The 13544-nt window shown below is 50.3% G+C and overlaps 1 protein-coding gene across 50 annotated transcripts in view; it reads left to right on the plus strand.

The window, feature by feature from the left end:
• The first annotated feature begins 3425 nt into the window (after positions 1–3425).
• Positions 3426–13544, plus strand: part of SCRIB (scribble planar cell polarity protein) — a 114898-nt gene continuing 104779 nt past the window's right edge. For 29 of the 50 annotated variants that reach the window (XM_052788002.1, XM_052788003.1, XM_052788015.1 and 26 more), the window contains exon 1: positions 3429–3855. In XM_052788002.1, coding sequence (XP_052643962.1) covers positions 3694–3855 — 162 coding nt within the window. In that variant the 5' untranslated portion in view covers positions 3429–3693. Of the gene's footprint in view, positions 3856–13544 lie in introns of all 50 variants that reach the window. The other 21 variants (XM_052787993.1, XM_052787982.1, XM_052787998.1 and 18 more) reach the window with 3 other exon arrangements.

Genomic DNA, 13544 nt, shown 5'->3' on the forward strand with positions numbered 1-13544 from the left:
ACTGCTGCACCTCTGACAGCTGGATGGAGCAAGAGAAACTTGAACAGAAAGTAAGTACAGTTTCCTTCTTTACCAATTAGGGAAGACAGGGTTCCAGAGAAAAGCACATCAAATCCCTGATTTCTTGAGAATCAGTCAGGTTCAGTGGCATCTCCCAGTGGTTTGCAAGATGAGCAGTGTTAGGTGCCTTCAGAGCTTCTGTAACTATGGGCTTATAAATGCTATCCTGTTGGGGTTGCTGCTGTTAAAGGGTTTCCATTGCTTAAAGGCATTACAGAATTTTTGTTCTACCTTGAAGATTTGAACTCTTTAGTAAAACCATTTTCTTCCCACTTACAGAGCCCTTGAGAATAGTATCAAAATGAAGTTAGCACTGGGAAGATGTGCAGAGTTCATGAATGTAAATGTTGAGATTTACAGATAGATTTTTCCAACTTGCTGAAGTTGGAAACCTAACTTTAGCAACTAGTTTCATACCTGCTCTTGTATTAACATCTTCATTTAGCTTTGATGGGTCTTTTTTTGGTTTTAGCCTTATTCATGTACTTTCATAGAATATGATTTCTTGCTATTATTAGCGTTTTAGTAGGCTAGATGAATCAAATTTATAAACTCTCCTTAAGTTTTGAGTTATTCAGGTGGTTCTAGTAGCTAGTCTGAACAGGGACACAATTTGTAAGTGTCATGGTTTAACCCCAGCTGGCAACTAAGCCCCATGCAGCCACTCGTTCACCTCCCTCACAGTGGGATGGGGGAGAGAATCGGAAGGGTGAAAGTGAGAAAACTCGTGGGCTGAGATAAAGACAGTTTAATAGGAAAAGCAAAAGCTGCGCACACAAGCAAAGCAAAACCAGGAATTCATTCCCCACTTCCCATCAGCAGGCAGGTGTTCAGCCATCTCCAGGAAAGCAGGGCTCCATCATGTGTAACGGTGACTTGGGAAGACAAATGCCATCACTCTGAACATCCCCCCCCTTCCTTCTTCCCCCAGCTTTACATACTGAGTGACATCATATGGTCTGGAATATCCCTTGGGTCAGTTTGGGTCAGCTGTCCCAGCTGTGTCCCCTCCCAACTCCTTGTGCCCCCCCAGCCTCCTCGCTGGGAGGCAGAACAGCCCTTGACTCTGTACAAGCACTGCTCAGCAGTAAGGAAAACATCTCAGCGTTATCAACACTGTTCTCAGCACAAATCCAAAACATAGCCCCATACTAGCTACTGGGAAGAAAACTAACTCTATCCCAGCCAAAACCAGCACAGTAAGCTCATTTTTTTTCTTGAACTGTAAGTGACCAGAACCTAGGCATTTTGGATGTCTACAAGTACCTATGTGATCACTTGCTCACCAGTCTGCTATATTAATTGGATACATCCAAATACTTCTCGCAGTTTTGGCTCCCTCGCAGGCACCCTTTTTGGCTTGCTTTTTATTTGGGGTGAATTGTTTCTGTTTCTCCTACATCATGTGTAACCCATGAGCGTTATGCATAACTGAAATTCTTGTTCTTTGTCTCTGACATAACCTTGCACTTGTGCTGAAATTTAGGCAGACCTATTAATGAAACCATCTTCAAAACAGCACAGTTTTCGCTTTGTTGTGCTGCCCTTCCATTTCCTGGGAAACATAGCTGGGACATTCCTACATTTTGGTACAAATGCTTGGAGCTGCTCTTAAAATTTAAATCTCATCTTTTATTTCCTGATGGCTGATTTCATCATCTATCTTACAGTTTCTGTAGTGACCCCCATTTTTTTCCTAGCTACCTTTGTGATTTCAGGTGGGCTACTACAACTGATGCATTACATGAGTTAGTAATTTTGCCCAGAAAAAAAAATAACTTGTGTTAAGTCATAGGTTAATGTGGTATGATTTCTCTATTATAGACTACCCTGCAATGGAGGCAAATGAAATATTAATAAACCCAAATGTTTAAAAATTCCTTCCTTCAGAATTTCACAGCCGTTGCCTGTTACTAACAGTGAAGCTGAAAGGCCCTGCAGTTGCTTGGATAACTCTCACCACCTTCTGCTTTTCACAAGCACCAGTGCCTCACTCATTTATTAGTCACTTTTCTATTTGTTGCAGAAATATTTCTGACTTTTTTGCAGTATGAGGAAAGCAGATTATATAGAAGGAGCTTGTGTACTGCCTTGGGTTGGTTGGTGTCCGAGGCTGTTCCTGGGGTGCCGGGCTCTGCCCAGCATCGCACAAGTGCGTGTGTGATGAGATGCCACCTTCAAACACTGAGGAATGAACAATTTATCTCTGAAAGTTTTATCTGTGAGAAGAATGTCCACTCTAAGAACTGGTGTGGAGCTGGAGACCTGTGTGCAAGGTAGAAAATAGCTGGGACCCAGAATCTTGTTTGGAGAGGAGATGAGCATAATGACTGGGTGATGCAGCTGGGCTGGAGGTGGGAAATGAAGAGGTGGTAAACTTAAATGTGCAAAAATAACTGTGCAAGAAAGATAAAGAGTGATAAAGAGACCAGGAAACCATGGAAGCAATATGAGATGATAACAAGGAGGGTGGTGCATTGTCCTGTGGGCAACTTGGAGGTAACGACTCGCTTTGGACTTCACGCTTTTGTCGCAAAGCAACATCCTCGGCAGCGTGTCCCAGAACTGAATGCACGTGTAGATTTTAAACCTAGTCTGTCATGATTGTGCCTTGCTGTGCGTGTGTGGGAGATGGAGATGGTAATTAAATGTCCTCCATTTCTCCTCACGCAGCACTTGTTTTACAAGCCTCCGCTGTGCCCCCTTGACTCATGTTCTGCTGCGTGTGGGCATTGTTCAAGCTCTCTTCCTAGTGGAGCTCTTTTGTACTTCCGATTGCCTTCGTATACCGTCTTGAGCCTAACTACTCTTTTGAAAAAGAAACGTTGATGCCTCCCACAACTTTACACAGCGGCACAGGCTTTTTTCAAAGTGTTTTCCTAATGCCATCTCGCACTCCGAACGCGAAGTCCAGCCGCCGAGAGAGCGCGTGCACGTAAACGACGACGGAAACCATCACAGCTCTCGCCCTACAAATAAAGTTGGGGCTGCTTTTCCCTTGGGACGTTACTTCTCCCGGCTGAACCCGGAGCGCTGCCGGGGCGGAGGCTGACCGCACCGACCCGGCCGCAGCTGCGACGCCGCCATCAGCCGTAGAACCATAGAACGCCGCCCACAGCTCCCGGAGCCGCCTCCGCTCCGTTCCCCTGGTACCCAGGGCTGCCGGCCGGGGCTGCCCGGGCCTGACGGGGCCGCCCCGCTCCGCCTCAGCGGCGGGCGGACCCCCTCGTCCGTCGTCCCCCCCCCGGCTCCGCGCTCCGGCCTGAGGAGGGGCCGGGGCGGGCGCGGGGCAGGGCGGGAGCGGACTCCGTTTCCCAGGGACGCTCGCGGGGGGGGGGGGGGGGGCGGCGCGGCCCCAGGAACCGACCGGGCCCGGGCGGTGGAGCGGCGGGGCCCGAGCGGCGGCGGCGGCCAAGCCCGAGGGGTCGGCGCGGAGCTGGGCGCCAGGCGGAGAGCGGAACCGGGACCGCCGCTCGGCCCGGCCCGGCCCGGCCCTGCCCTGCCGCAGCGCCCGCCCGCCCGCACATCCGGGCCCTCCCTCGGGCCAGGCCCCTTCCCGGCGCGGCGGCGGCGGCTGCCCGCCCGGGTCCGCCCCTGCGCGGCCGCAGCCGATCGCGGCCGATCCCCGGCGCGATGCTGCGGTGCATGCCGCCGCTCTGGCGCTGCAACCGGCACGTGGAGGCGCTGGACCGGCGGCACTGCTCGCTGCAGGCCGTGCCCGAGGAGATCTACCGCTACAGCCGTTCGCTGGAGGAGCTGCTGCTGGACGCCAACCAGCTCCGGGAGCTGCCCAAGGTGAGGCCGCGGCCCGCCGCGGGCCTCGCCCGGCCGCGGGTCCCCGGTAGAGGTCTCGGTCCGCTGCGGTCCGGGGAGCGCGGCCGCCGCCCGGCGCCGCGGGCCCGGCCCGGCCCGGCCCGGCCTGGCGGGGCTGGAGGCCGGCGGAGCCCTGCCCGGCCCGGCCCGGCCCGGCCTGGCGGGAGGCCGCCCCTTTCCGCCGTCCTGCCGGGGCCGCCCGAGGCCGGCGGCGCCTTCTCCCCTCGGCCGCCTCTCGCCGGCCCCTGAGCGGAGCGGGCGGGCGCTGCCCCGGCCTACGCGGCCCCGCTCCCGGGAGCGGCCTCCTCCCGGCCGCGCCGCTTTCCTTCTCCCCGCCCCGGCCCGCTCCCCCGGTGGGGAGCGCGGCTTCGGTCTGTCCGAGCGCCGGCCGGCTTCCCCGTGCTTCTCGCCGAGACCGGGGCCGGGCGGCGGAGCAGCCGGAACCGGCCGGGCTCAAGCGCCTCCGGTGCGGGAGGGGGACTCCCGGGTGGGTTTCGTGCTCCCACGGAGCCGCAGGCTCGTTGCGGCTTGCCGCGGGAAGGGGAGCTCCTCTGCCCGGTAAAGGGGTCTCCTGCCCGCGGGGGAGACACGCTTTGCCCGAACCAGCGGTCCTGTGCGCCGCGCTTACTGGGGAGCAACGCGCAACGGGAACTTAAAAACTCCGGTTTAATCCGTAAACCGCGGAAGGTATCAAATGTGTTTATTAAAAGCGATAGAGGTGCTTTATGCTTATTGTCTGGGACTTCAGCCTGCGCGTGCAACTTCTTCCGCAGTTCTGCTTAGCCACAGAGCTCCCTGCTCAGGTAACGCTGGTGATAAATCCTTAGCGTGCTGCCACACACCATGCCGACGTGACTTCTCTGTAGAAGCAGAGGGCTGGAGATCTGCTCAGCAGACAGCTGCCAGCTCGACCCAGACGTCTCCGACTCCCAAAGGTTTTGCTTTCGCAAGGCAGGAGTCTTGGGTACCGGCCGAGCTCTCATGTTCGGGCCCTAATGTACCATTCAGCAGGAACTGAAACGATGATGTTCCTATTCTGCTGGGTAATCTGGAGCGTAGGACACTGCAAACGAGAACTGGAATTTGAACCTGCCACTCAGGGAGGAGGAGGCCTTAAAACGTTACTGGGCTATAGGATGTTCTGGAGGAAGCTTTACCACATAGCCCCTGTGGAAATTGTACCATTTTTAGAAAGTTAGTGAAGTATTACTTGTGCCAGAGAGACAAAGCATTTGACTGTAGCTTGTTTGGATAGGTGCTCGTCAGTGAGTATAGATTAAGTCACCTTTTTATTTAAAAATTGAGAAACAGGTCATTATTTTTTTGTTTTAAAGTTTCTTGTTGAATTACTGACATGTTACGAAATTTGCTGTGAAATCTGGAAAGAAAACCAAAAACCAGCATGCAAACCAAAAACTTGTCTTTGATTCAGGCCAAAATAACTTGGTTTGGTTTTGTTAAACTGTATAATTTACGCGTCCCTACCTAAGCAGATTCTCTTGTATACAAATGGCAGATTCTTGCTCTCTTGATGTCTCTAATATTTTTGCATTCTCTTTGTCTTTCCTGCTTGTCTTCCTTTGAATTACTGTGAGCCAGGCTGCCTGTGGGCTTCAGTTGTGAGGGTGCATTGTTCAGGTATGGAGACACTAGTGTGACACTTTTATCGGCTCTCTTCCATCGTGTAGCTTGGGATCTTATTATACTTTAGGTGGGGATATTTCTCAACCTACTGGAAAATGTGTGTTACAGGCAGGTTAGGACTTATGAATGAGTGGAAGTCTTTTCTGCAGAGGAGGCTAATTGTGACCGATCTGCGGTGAACTTGCCGATCCTTGCACTGCTCATACTCCTTCGTACCCTGCTGAATAGTCACAGTCCTACTTTGTGTTTACATGGAACCCCTTTGGACTGAGATATTACTGGGTTTTGGTTAGCTTTTGAAGAGCATCTTTTGGATTATAAATGCAAATTTTATATGGATGTTTTATTTAGTCTGTGATCAGATAGCTACTATCCTGCCCCTGAAAGCAGGTACTGTGTAGCTGTCCTAAGCACTGCGTCTCCTTCCTGTTGTCACCCAAAGAGCTTGTATTTGTGAATGCTGTAGTTTAACTCCAGCTGTTATGTCAGTTTGGCTTGGGAGCATCAGACCTCTTGCCGTGACCTATCCTGGGATCATGGGTTCCTCTCTGGTGTTCGAGTTCCCCCAAATTTTTAGACTCTTCTGGCAAAGAATTAGTAGAAAAACAATAGAGAACAGGCAGATGAGATTCTGGTCCTTTAGTCTCAAAAGAGATGTAGTAAAGTCAGAAGAGGTACAGAGAACGGGGAGCAGAAAATGGCGTGATCGGACTCAATACGCGACAGCTTTTGCACAAGGAAGATAAACGTTTACAAGATTTCTTCAGTCCATCTGAAAATGATAGTGCTGTTCCTCTATAAGATGACAGAGGTATGGAGTATCACAAATGGCCTGGAGGGAATGAACAGGGAGCAACTGACCACTGTTTCTTCCTGCGTGAGGACTGCAGGGCATTAAGTGAAACCAAAGAGGGCTCTGTTCAGAACAAACGAAATAATTTTTCTTGCAAAATGTACTTAAGTTGAAGTGTGGAACTACTTGCCATATGACGTAATGGATGCTCAAAGTTTACATGAGCTCAGGAAAGAAGTGGACCGGTTCATGGAAGAGAAAACGACCCAAAATGAGTATGTGCAAAGACACCATCTTGGTTGTGCTGCATATCCCAGGAGAGACTTAGAGGAAGTATTGTTTTGGACTTGCTGTGCTCGCACTCTTCCATATCAAGTGCTGTCTGCAGCTGCTACAGGCTTTCTCCAGTCGTGACAGGTATCAGCCCATCCCTAGCAAAACCTAAATGCCCTCTCCCTCACAAGCAAGGTGAGCATCAAATACGTACAGCTGGGGAACAGAAGGAAAAGCAAGCAGAGCACCCCTGAGTGCTAACTGCTCCTGAAAAAAAGCCAAGGAGCTGGTGGATGCTGCCTAGAGATGCTGTGCCCTGGAGACACATCAGGAAGAGTGAGCAGAATTAGGCCCCATGGTCTTCCCCCTTTCCAGCCCCCCCACCAAGTTTCCTCCAGCTGGTGCCACAGGTGGCCCGCAGTCAGTTGATAAGGAGGTCTGCATTTTGATGGAACGAGGGTGGGAGGTTAGGTCCACCTAAGGTTTGACCCAATATGTGTCCTAATGGCTTGTGCTAATACAACTTGAGCAGTGAAGAGGTGCACTTTTTAGTCCCAGGCACACAAATCACGTGCAGGAAGGGCATTATTTAAGGATATTTCTGTTGGGGGCCATGTGGGTAGGGACAGATACCTAACATAGGGGTAAGAATCCCCATGTTATACCAGGTGGATATGGGATGAAAATTGGAAAATAAATTGCCCTTCCACCAGGGAAAGACAGGACAGCAATACTCGATTTGGGCACGTGTTTTCCCTGAGGGAGGGCAATGGGAGAGGTCTTTGGTTCGGGTTGGGGGGGACACTTTCCAGTTGAGGAGTGCTTCATGGAAACATGCCTTTTGTGTGAGAGACAGACTGAGAGGAGGATTTGTGCGTACCACCAACGAAGATGGGGGGAAAGGGAAGTGTGCTTGTTTCACAGAATAGGGCTGCGTGTGCCCATTCCTTGGGAGAAGAGTTTAAAGGACTACGGAGATGTGCGTGTAGGGGCGGAAGAGGAGAGCAGCAAACGGAGATCAGTTAGAAAAACGTAAGTGAGCGAGTATATACAGTCTTTGGTAGCAAGTTTGACCACAGCAAGTTTGTTTTTCAGGGCTCGAGCAGGATTTTTGGGGAAGGCTTCCATGTGGAGGTGATTTTTGAAGCAAAGGAATGGAGGGGTGGCTGGCTTTTGGAAGGGTTGTCTTGTTTTACAGTTAGAAAAAAACTTCCTTTGAAAATGTTTGAATTTATCTGACTCCTCTTCTGTGGGTTTTCTTACATGGAGCCCACTACCAGGCCGCCTCCATCTGACATGCTTTTTTTCATCTTTATTCAGCTTGTTCCAGAGTCCAGAAACCCTGGCAATCTCTTGCTCTTTCTGTGGCACCATTTTCTTCTGTACCAGAGCTTCCCATATCCCCTTCCTGCTGCTGCTTTGCTCTTGATCTGATTAGATGATCTGCCTGCCTCCTGGCATTTCTGAATGACAGACACCACCACGCTTTCCTGAACTCTCTCTTCCAAGCTGTAGAAGTGAACACTTGTTTCTCTCTGTCCTGCAGTGCTGAATACTCTTCTGTCTGCTCTTGCTTCTTTTTTATTTGGCCCATGTGGAATCTTGCCGGTCTTGAGTCCAGATTTTTCATTATGGTGGCTATACTCTGGTCGTTTGAAGTGATAGATTAAATCTGTGTTAGGAGCATCTGCTGCCTTGTTGCAGGGATTTGCTGCCAGGGTGATACAGCGTGATTTAATGGAAAATGATAAATTCCATTTGATACATTCCCCATGCTCTTCATGAGGGTGTCTGAATTCCAGAGGAGGAAACATCTTGCTGTGTGCTGACTTCTGCTCTACCTGGCTTGCATGAAGTGATTTCTGCAGGACTGTGAGCGTGTAGCACACTACAGCAGCAGGATAAATAGCAGGTCCTTCAGCTAGGGGTATAGGTTTCAAGGATACAGCCTGCTAAATCATTACATTAGAGCTTCAAAAACCACCTGACTCATTTAGTCCACTCTCTGTGAGCACTTCAGAGGTGCAGGTCTCACCAGAAAGGAATGAACGCAGTCTGGAATTTGGAGGAGGAATTTGGAGGTGGCGGACGTCGCCGGTCACAGCTCAGCAGCGGAGCGTGATCAACAGGGATCCAGAGGCTCTTGGTGTGCTTTCAGGGGAGTGCTCCAGTTTGGAGTATGGGAAGGCAAAAGGGAGAGGTCGGAAGAAACCTGGGTGGAGCAGGGCCCGTAGGACCTGGTGTAGGAGGAAGGGAGGGTGGAGCTGAGTAGGGAATGAAAATTATGAACAAGTCAATGTGGAGGAGGGAGGAGACCTCTCCTCTGTGTCAGCAGGAGTGTGCAGGGGGGCAGGCTGCTGGAGACCTTCTGCTGGAAGGGTACCTGGGCAGGAAAGTGAGGTTGGGGGAGCAGGCAGAGGGATTGTGCAGATAGAGGGGGGGAAAGGAGGAAATTAAAGAGCTAGCTTTGATTCCCAGTTTTTGAATAGTGGTGGTGCTGAAGAGGCAAGCCCTAGGGATGTCTAATGGAAGGTTTGCTCTTTCTCTGCTTTGCTTTTTCCTTACTAAAGCTCCCGTGACAGATTGGGCCCAGTGCAGAAAACTTTTTTTTTTTTTTTTTTCCTACTGCCCGGTGAGCTGTTAGTAGCTTGTACTGAAAATTATGAGAGGGGGACACCTGGCTAGAGCACCAGGGAGAGGAGGCCTTTTGGGTCCAGTGCAGATTCCTTCCTGTTCTTGCTTGTTGCTGTTTGCATCTTGGCAAGGCCATTTCTAGGCTGGTAGAAGCAGTCTGGGCTTCAGCAGTTCCTCCTGTTTGGCTGCCCTTGGCCTGGGGCAAGAGCATCGGTGTCCTTTGTCCAGAGCTTGGGATCCTGCTGCATCGAGCAGGGTGAAACCTGAGAGCGGTGTTTGTCACTTTCCCAAGGCAAGGTGGGGCCTTGCAAAGCTAATTAAGAGCAGCTTTTAATTTCCTGGCATCTGGGGCCTGCAAGGAGGATCTTGGGTTTTATTTACTTCCATGGAGGAGTAAAGCTGCTCCTTTTAATCTCTCCATGCTAATAGCCCTTCCCTGAGAAAGTCAGGGAACCACGAATCATCAGTGACTGGACTCCTCGGTGTTTCACCAAGCTGTAATGAGACTGAGCTTTGGTGCCCGTTAAGGCTTGAGTGTGTGGTGGGCACCTTCTCTTCTACATGCGAATTGTTTGCATCACAGGCTTTGTCAAAACTGCAAGCTGCATTTGTTTAACAAAACCAGTCAAGAAACTGGTTTCACTTGATTGTTATGAGACCTGTGCACAGAGTTGGCATGCCTCTCTATTCCTTCCAGGAGTTCAGAAGCTGTATGAGTTAATGTGTACAAATGGATGTGGTCTTGTTTCTCCAAAAGCCAGGTATTCTGGATGTGCTGCTGCCCAGAAGTTGAAATAAGTGCAGGCCATTTCACCCTCATAGTTTTCTCTCTGTGCAGGAACTGTCTGTCTTATAAATCCTGGCGTGGTGACTAGAGGGATTTAGGATTTCTGCTGAAGTGGTAATAGCTGGGTATAGGCTTAGTTGTGGAAAAAAGAGCTGGTAGAACTCTTGGACACACAATCCTTGGACATACAAACAAGGGAACAGGAAGGAGGAGCACGGAAGTGATTTTATGCTTTAAGGTCTGCAAATAAGAATTGACTATTAATACTCACTTCTCTTGTGAGCTCCAAGGTGTGTAGTCAGCTTTGTTGTTGGACAGCGTGTGGGTGTGCTGCCCTGTGTGGATCTCAGAAGGAGCTCAGGTCTTGGAGAAAGTTCAAATAAGTGTAGCAGTGAGGTAAAAAGGCATACTGGGTGGCAAAGAAGTTCAGTGAAGCAAAGAGTTAATGAAGACTTAGGTGGCTATGGCCTAAATGGTGCTGCCTCTCACCAAATCTGCCTTTGCACTGTTCTTGTACAATGTAGGGATGTCATCAGTGAAAGCACCCACTCAGTCTTTCCCCTGGGTTCAGCTGACCTAGTTATTGTAAACTTCTAGATATGTCTCTTGTCATGTGGTTAATAACATCTTCCATGTCTTTGGGTGCATCGACTGCTAAGTTGGCTGCTTGGAACGAGTTGGCACCTTTGGGATTCCTCGTGTTCCTCAGTGACAATTACAGGCATAGGTTCACCTTCCCTTGCTCATGTTCCAGGACGCTGTCTCTAAAGCATAAACACGATTATCACAGTGGCACTACAGAGCATTTGCTCATTACCTGATCTGCTTGGACCTCTTAAGATTTCTCCTTATTCCCTTTGGCTATTGTCTGAGTATCTGCTGGGAATGATTTAGGTGGTGTTTCACTGATGGTTAGAGGTAAAGGCAAGACTAGGTTAACCTCTTTAGGTCTCCTCTGACCTGTTACGTATGTTCCCCTGAATATTCCTGGATTTCCTAACCTTGTTTCACTGTCTCCCTGATAGAAACTTGGATGAGGCATGGAACAGTGGTGAAAGAGCGTTGTGGATGACAAGACGTGCAGTGTGCTAAGGCAGAGGGATGTGACGGCCCGCAGAGCTCTTGCATTGCAAGGTTCTCTGCGGTTTCTGACTCCTCCTTTTTTCATTTCTAGTTCAGGGTATTTAATGGTGTATGTCTGAGCTGTTCCCCTGAGAGCTGCTTTGGCACCTTCCTATTCTTTGTACTCTTCCTGTTCAGAGGAGTTGTTTGTGTCTTTTGTGTCTGAGAATCTCCTGCTGTCTCCTTCCACACAGGGACACTTAACTCTTCTTTAAGACTTTTCCAGTCCCCCAAATGTGCTTCTATGAACTCCCCAGTGTACAGTCTGCTGTAGTCTGAGTATTCTGCTCTGTACCGATTAATAAACTTGATCTCGTCTGCCTTGTCTTGGTTTCCCAGTTTCAGGGTTAGAGCTTATTTGTTGGGGTTTTTTTGTTTGTTTTATGGTGCCTCTTGGTGCTGGAGATGCATCTGTTGTATAAACTTACAGGGTGATATGATTTCTGCCTCAAGAAAATACAATTCCATTTGAAACAATTGGAACAGGTTATTGTATAACTCTTGGCATTTTTCGCTGTTGCTAATGTTTGTGGCATTACAGATAAGTAAATTACTTTTTTGTAATTGCTAGTTGACCCTTCTTTGGTCAGAAGATGGTTTAGAAGAAAACTAGATTGGTAGATCGGGTCCCTTTATTGCACTGGAGACCATTCCTGAGGTGCTGGTATGCCAGGGAGGGGGTTGAGTGGGAAGAGATAAATCGTAGAATAGATAAGAAGGGGGGAGAGGTCTTTGGATAGTACTTGGAGTATATTAGGTTTTGCTTCTTCACCCGTAGCCAGAACACTGTCCCGTGCAATAATCTCAACAGGTCTCTCCAGATGAATGCTTTTGTCATATTTCAATGGAAAATGCCACTGGATGCTCTGTGTCTGCCACAGGGAGTGCCGATGTGTCGGTGGCAATCGTCCTTTGGACTCCTCCCAGCCCACTGTACAGGAGTGAGGTGGAGGTCCCTTGTGCTCTGGTTTCAGTAGGGGGGCCCTCTGTTTACGCAGTTGTACGCTGCTGCTTTCGTGTTTAAGATGCAGTCTGAGACCATGAATTGGTCCCGTCAGTAAACCCCCCTCCTCCGCCCAGCTCTATGCAAGCGCTAGAGAGGTGTGTTAATTGTGGTGTCGTGATGTGATCTAATTCTGGCTTGGGGATTTCCTTTCCGTGGCCCTGAATTGGTTTGTCATTTCGTTTGGACCAGAGATTCCACTCTGCTCCCGCGTGCTGTCCTCGGGCAGCAGCGTGCTGTCTGCAGGGGAACAGTTGCTGCGTCCGGCCCCAGAGGGGACTGCATTCCTCAGTCCCCGCTTAAATGCCTGGGAAGAAGCAGCTGGTGAGCCTTTGGCTTGGAGACAGCTTGCTTTGTCTTAGCTGGAATGTATTCCCGATGCTTAAGTACTTTTATATATTTGAAGCACATTCCTCAGGGCCTGATCCGTGGGGTTAAATAGTCGGAAATCCGGCCAGCCTGCGTTGGGGAGGGCTGCGTCCTGCAGCCAGGGAGCAGCCTGTGCGTGTGTAGGGTTGGTCTCCTCGCCGGCTCTGAGCTCCTGTGTGTGAGGGGGAGCATGCGTAGCCGCCCGTATTCAGCGTGCTGTTCGGCCGCTGCAGTTGGGCCGAGTCCTCTTTGGGACTCTGCTGAGTTGCCGCCTTCCAGGTGTTTGTGATTACGTGCTTGTGGCCAGAAAAGGCTGAAGCCAGTTTCGTATCCATGGCAAATGCTGCGAGGAGTGGAGAATGAAACACCGCTATAGTTGCAGTCAGTTATTTGGGGAGATCCCTTGTTTGGGCTGGCAAGCGGTCTGTATCCACTGGCCATGGTCTTGTCCCATGCCTGCTCAGGTGGGTCAGACTGAGTCTCTGGGTAACCGGCAGGAGGCTCTCTGAGGAACGCCCTGGTGCGAGGGTCTACCTGGATGGAGGTAGTGGTGCCCTCCCCGTGGCAGCAGGGCTGCCCGATGGGGACTGAGGTGCGGCCTCTCCGCTGGAGCTCCAAACTGATGGTCTCATCTCTCAGCAGCGCTGATCACGTTTTTGACCTCTGCTACCATTAACTCCGTTATGCTCCCTAGATTTCAGGTGGAGTGATTCTTCATGAATCTAGCTATCCTGGGAAGATATATTTCTCTCAATATAGGGAAAGGTGTGTCTTGGGTTCACTGCTCTGGTGATGCAACCTGGTGCTAGCTGGAGGCGGTTGGCTCTGCTGGAAGTGGACTGACTCCTGCTCTGCTAAGGGAGCTGGGCAGCCTCTGGGATTGGCGTCTTGCCCAAGCTGCCCAGCTGTGGGATAGAAGACTTTCTGGTTCTGTGGCCTCACCTGTAAGGTGTTGGCTTTGACTTGGAAGGACTGAGTTTAACCTTAGAGAACTGATCAACTCCCAGGTGTTTTCCTTTGCAGTTTTGGCTTCCAGCTCTGCTTGA

Source organism: Harpia harpyja, chromosome 5, assembly GCF_026419915.1.
Source record: "Harpia harpyja isolate bHarHar1 chromosome 5, bHarHar1 primary haplotype, whole genome shotgun sequence".
In the NCBI taxonomy this organism is placed as follows: Eukaryota; Metazoa; Chordata; class Aves; order Accipitriformes; family Accipitridae; genus Harpia; species Harpia harpyja.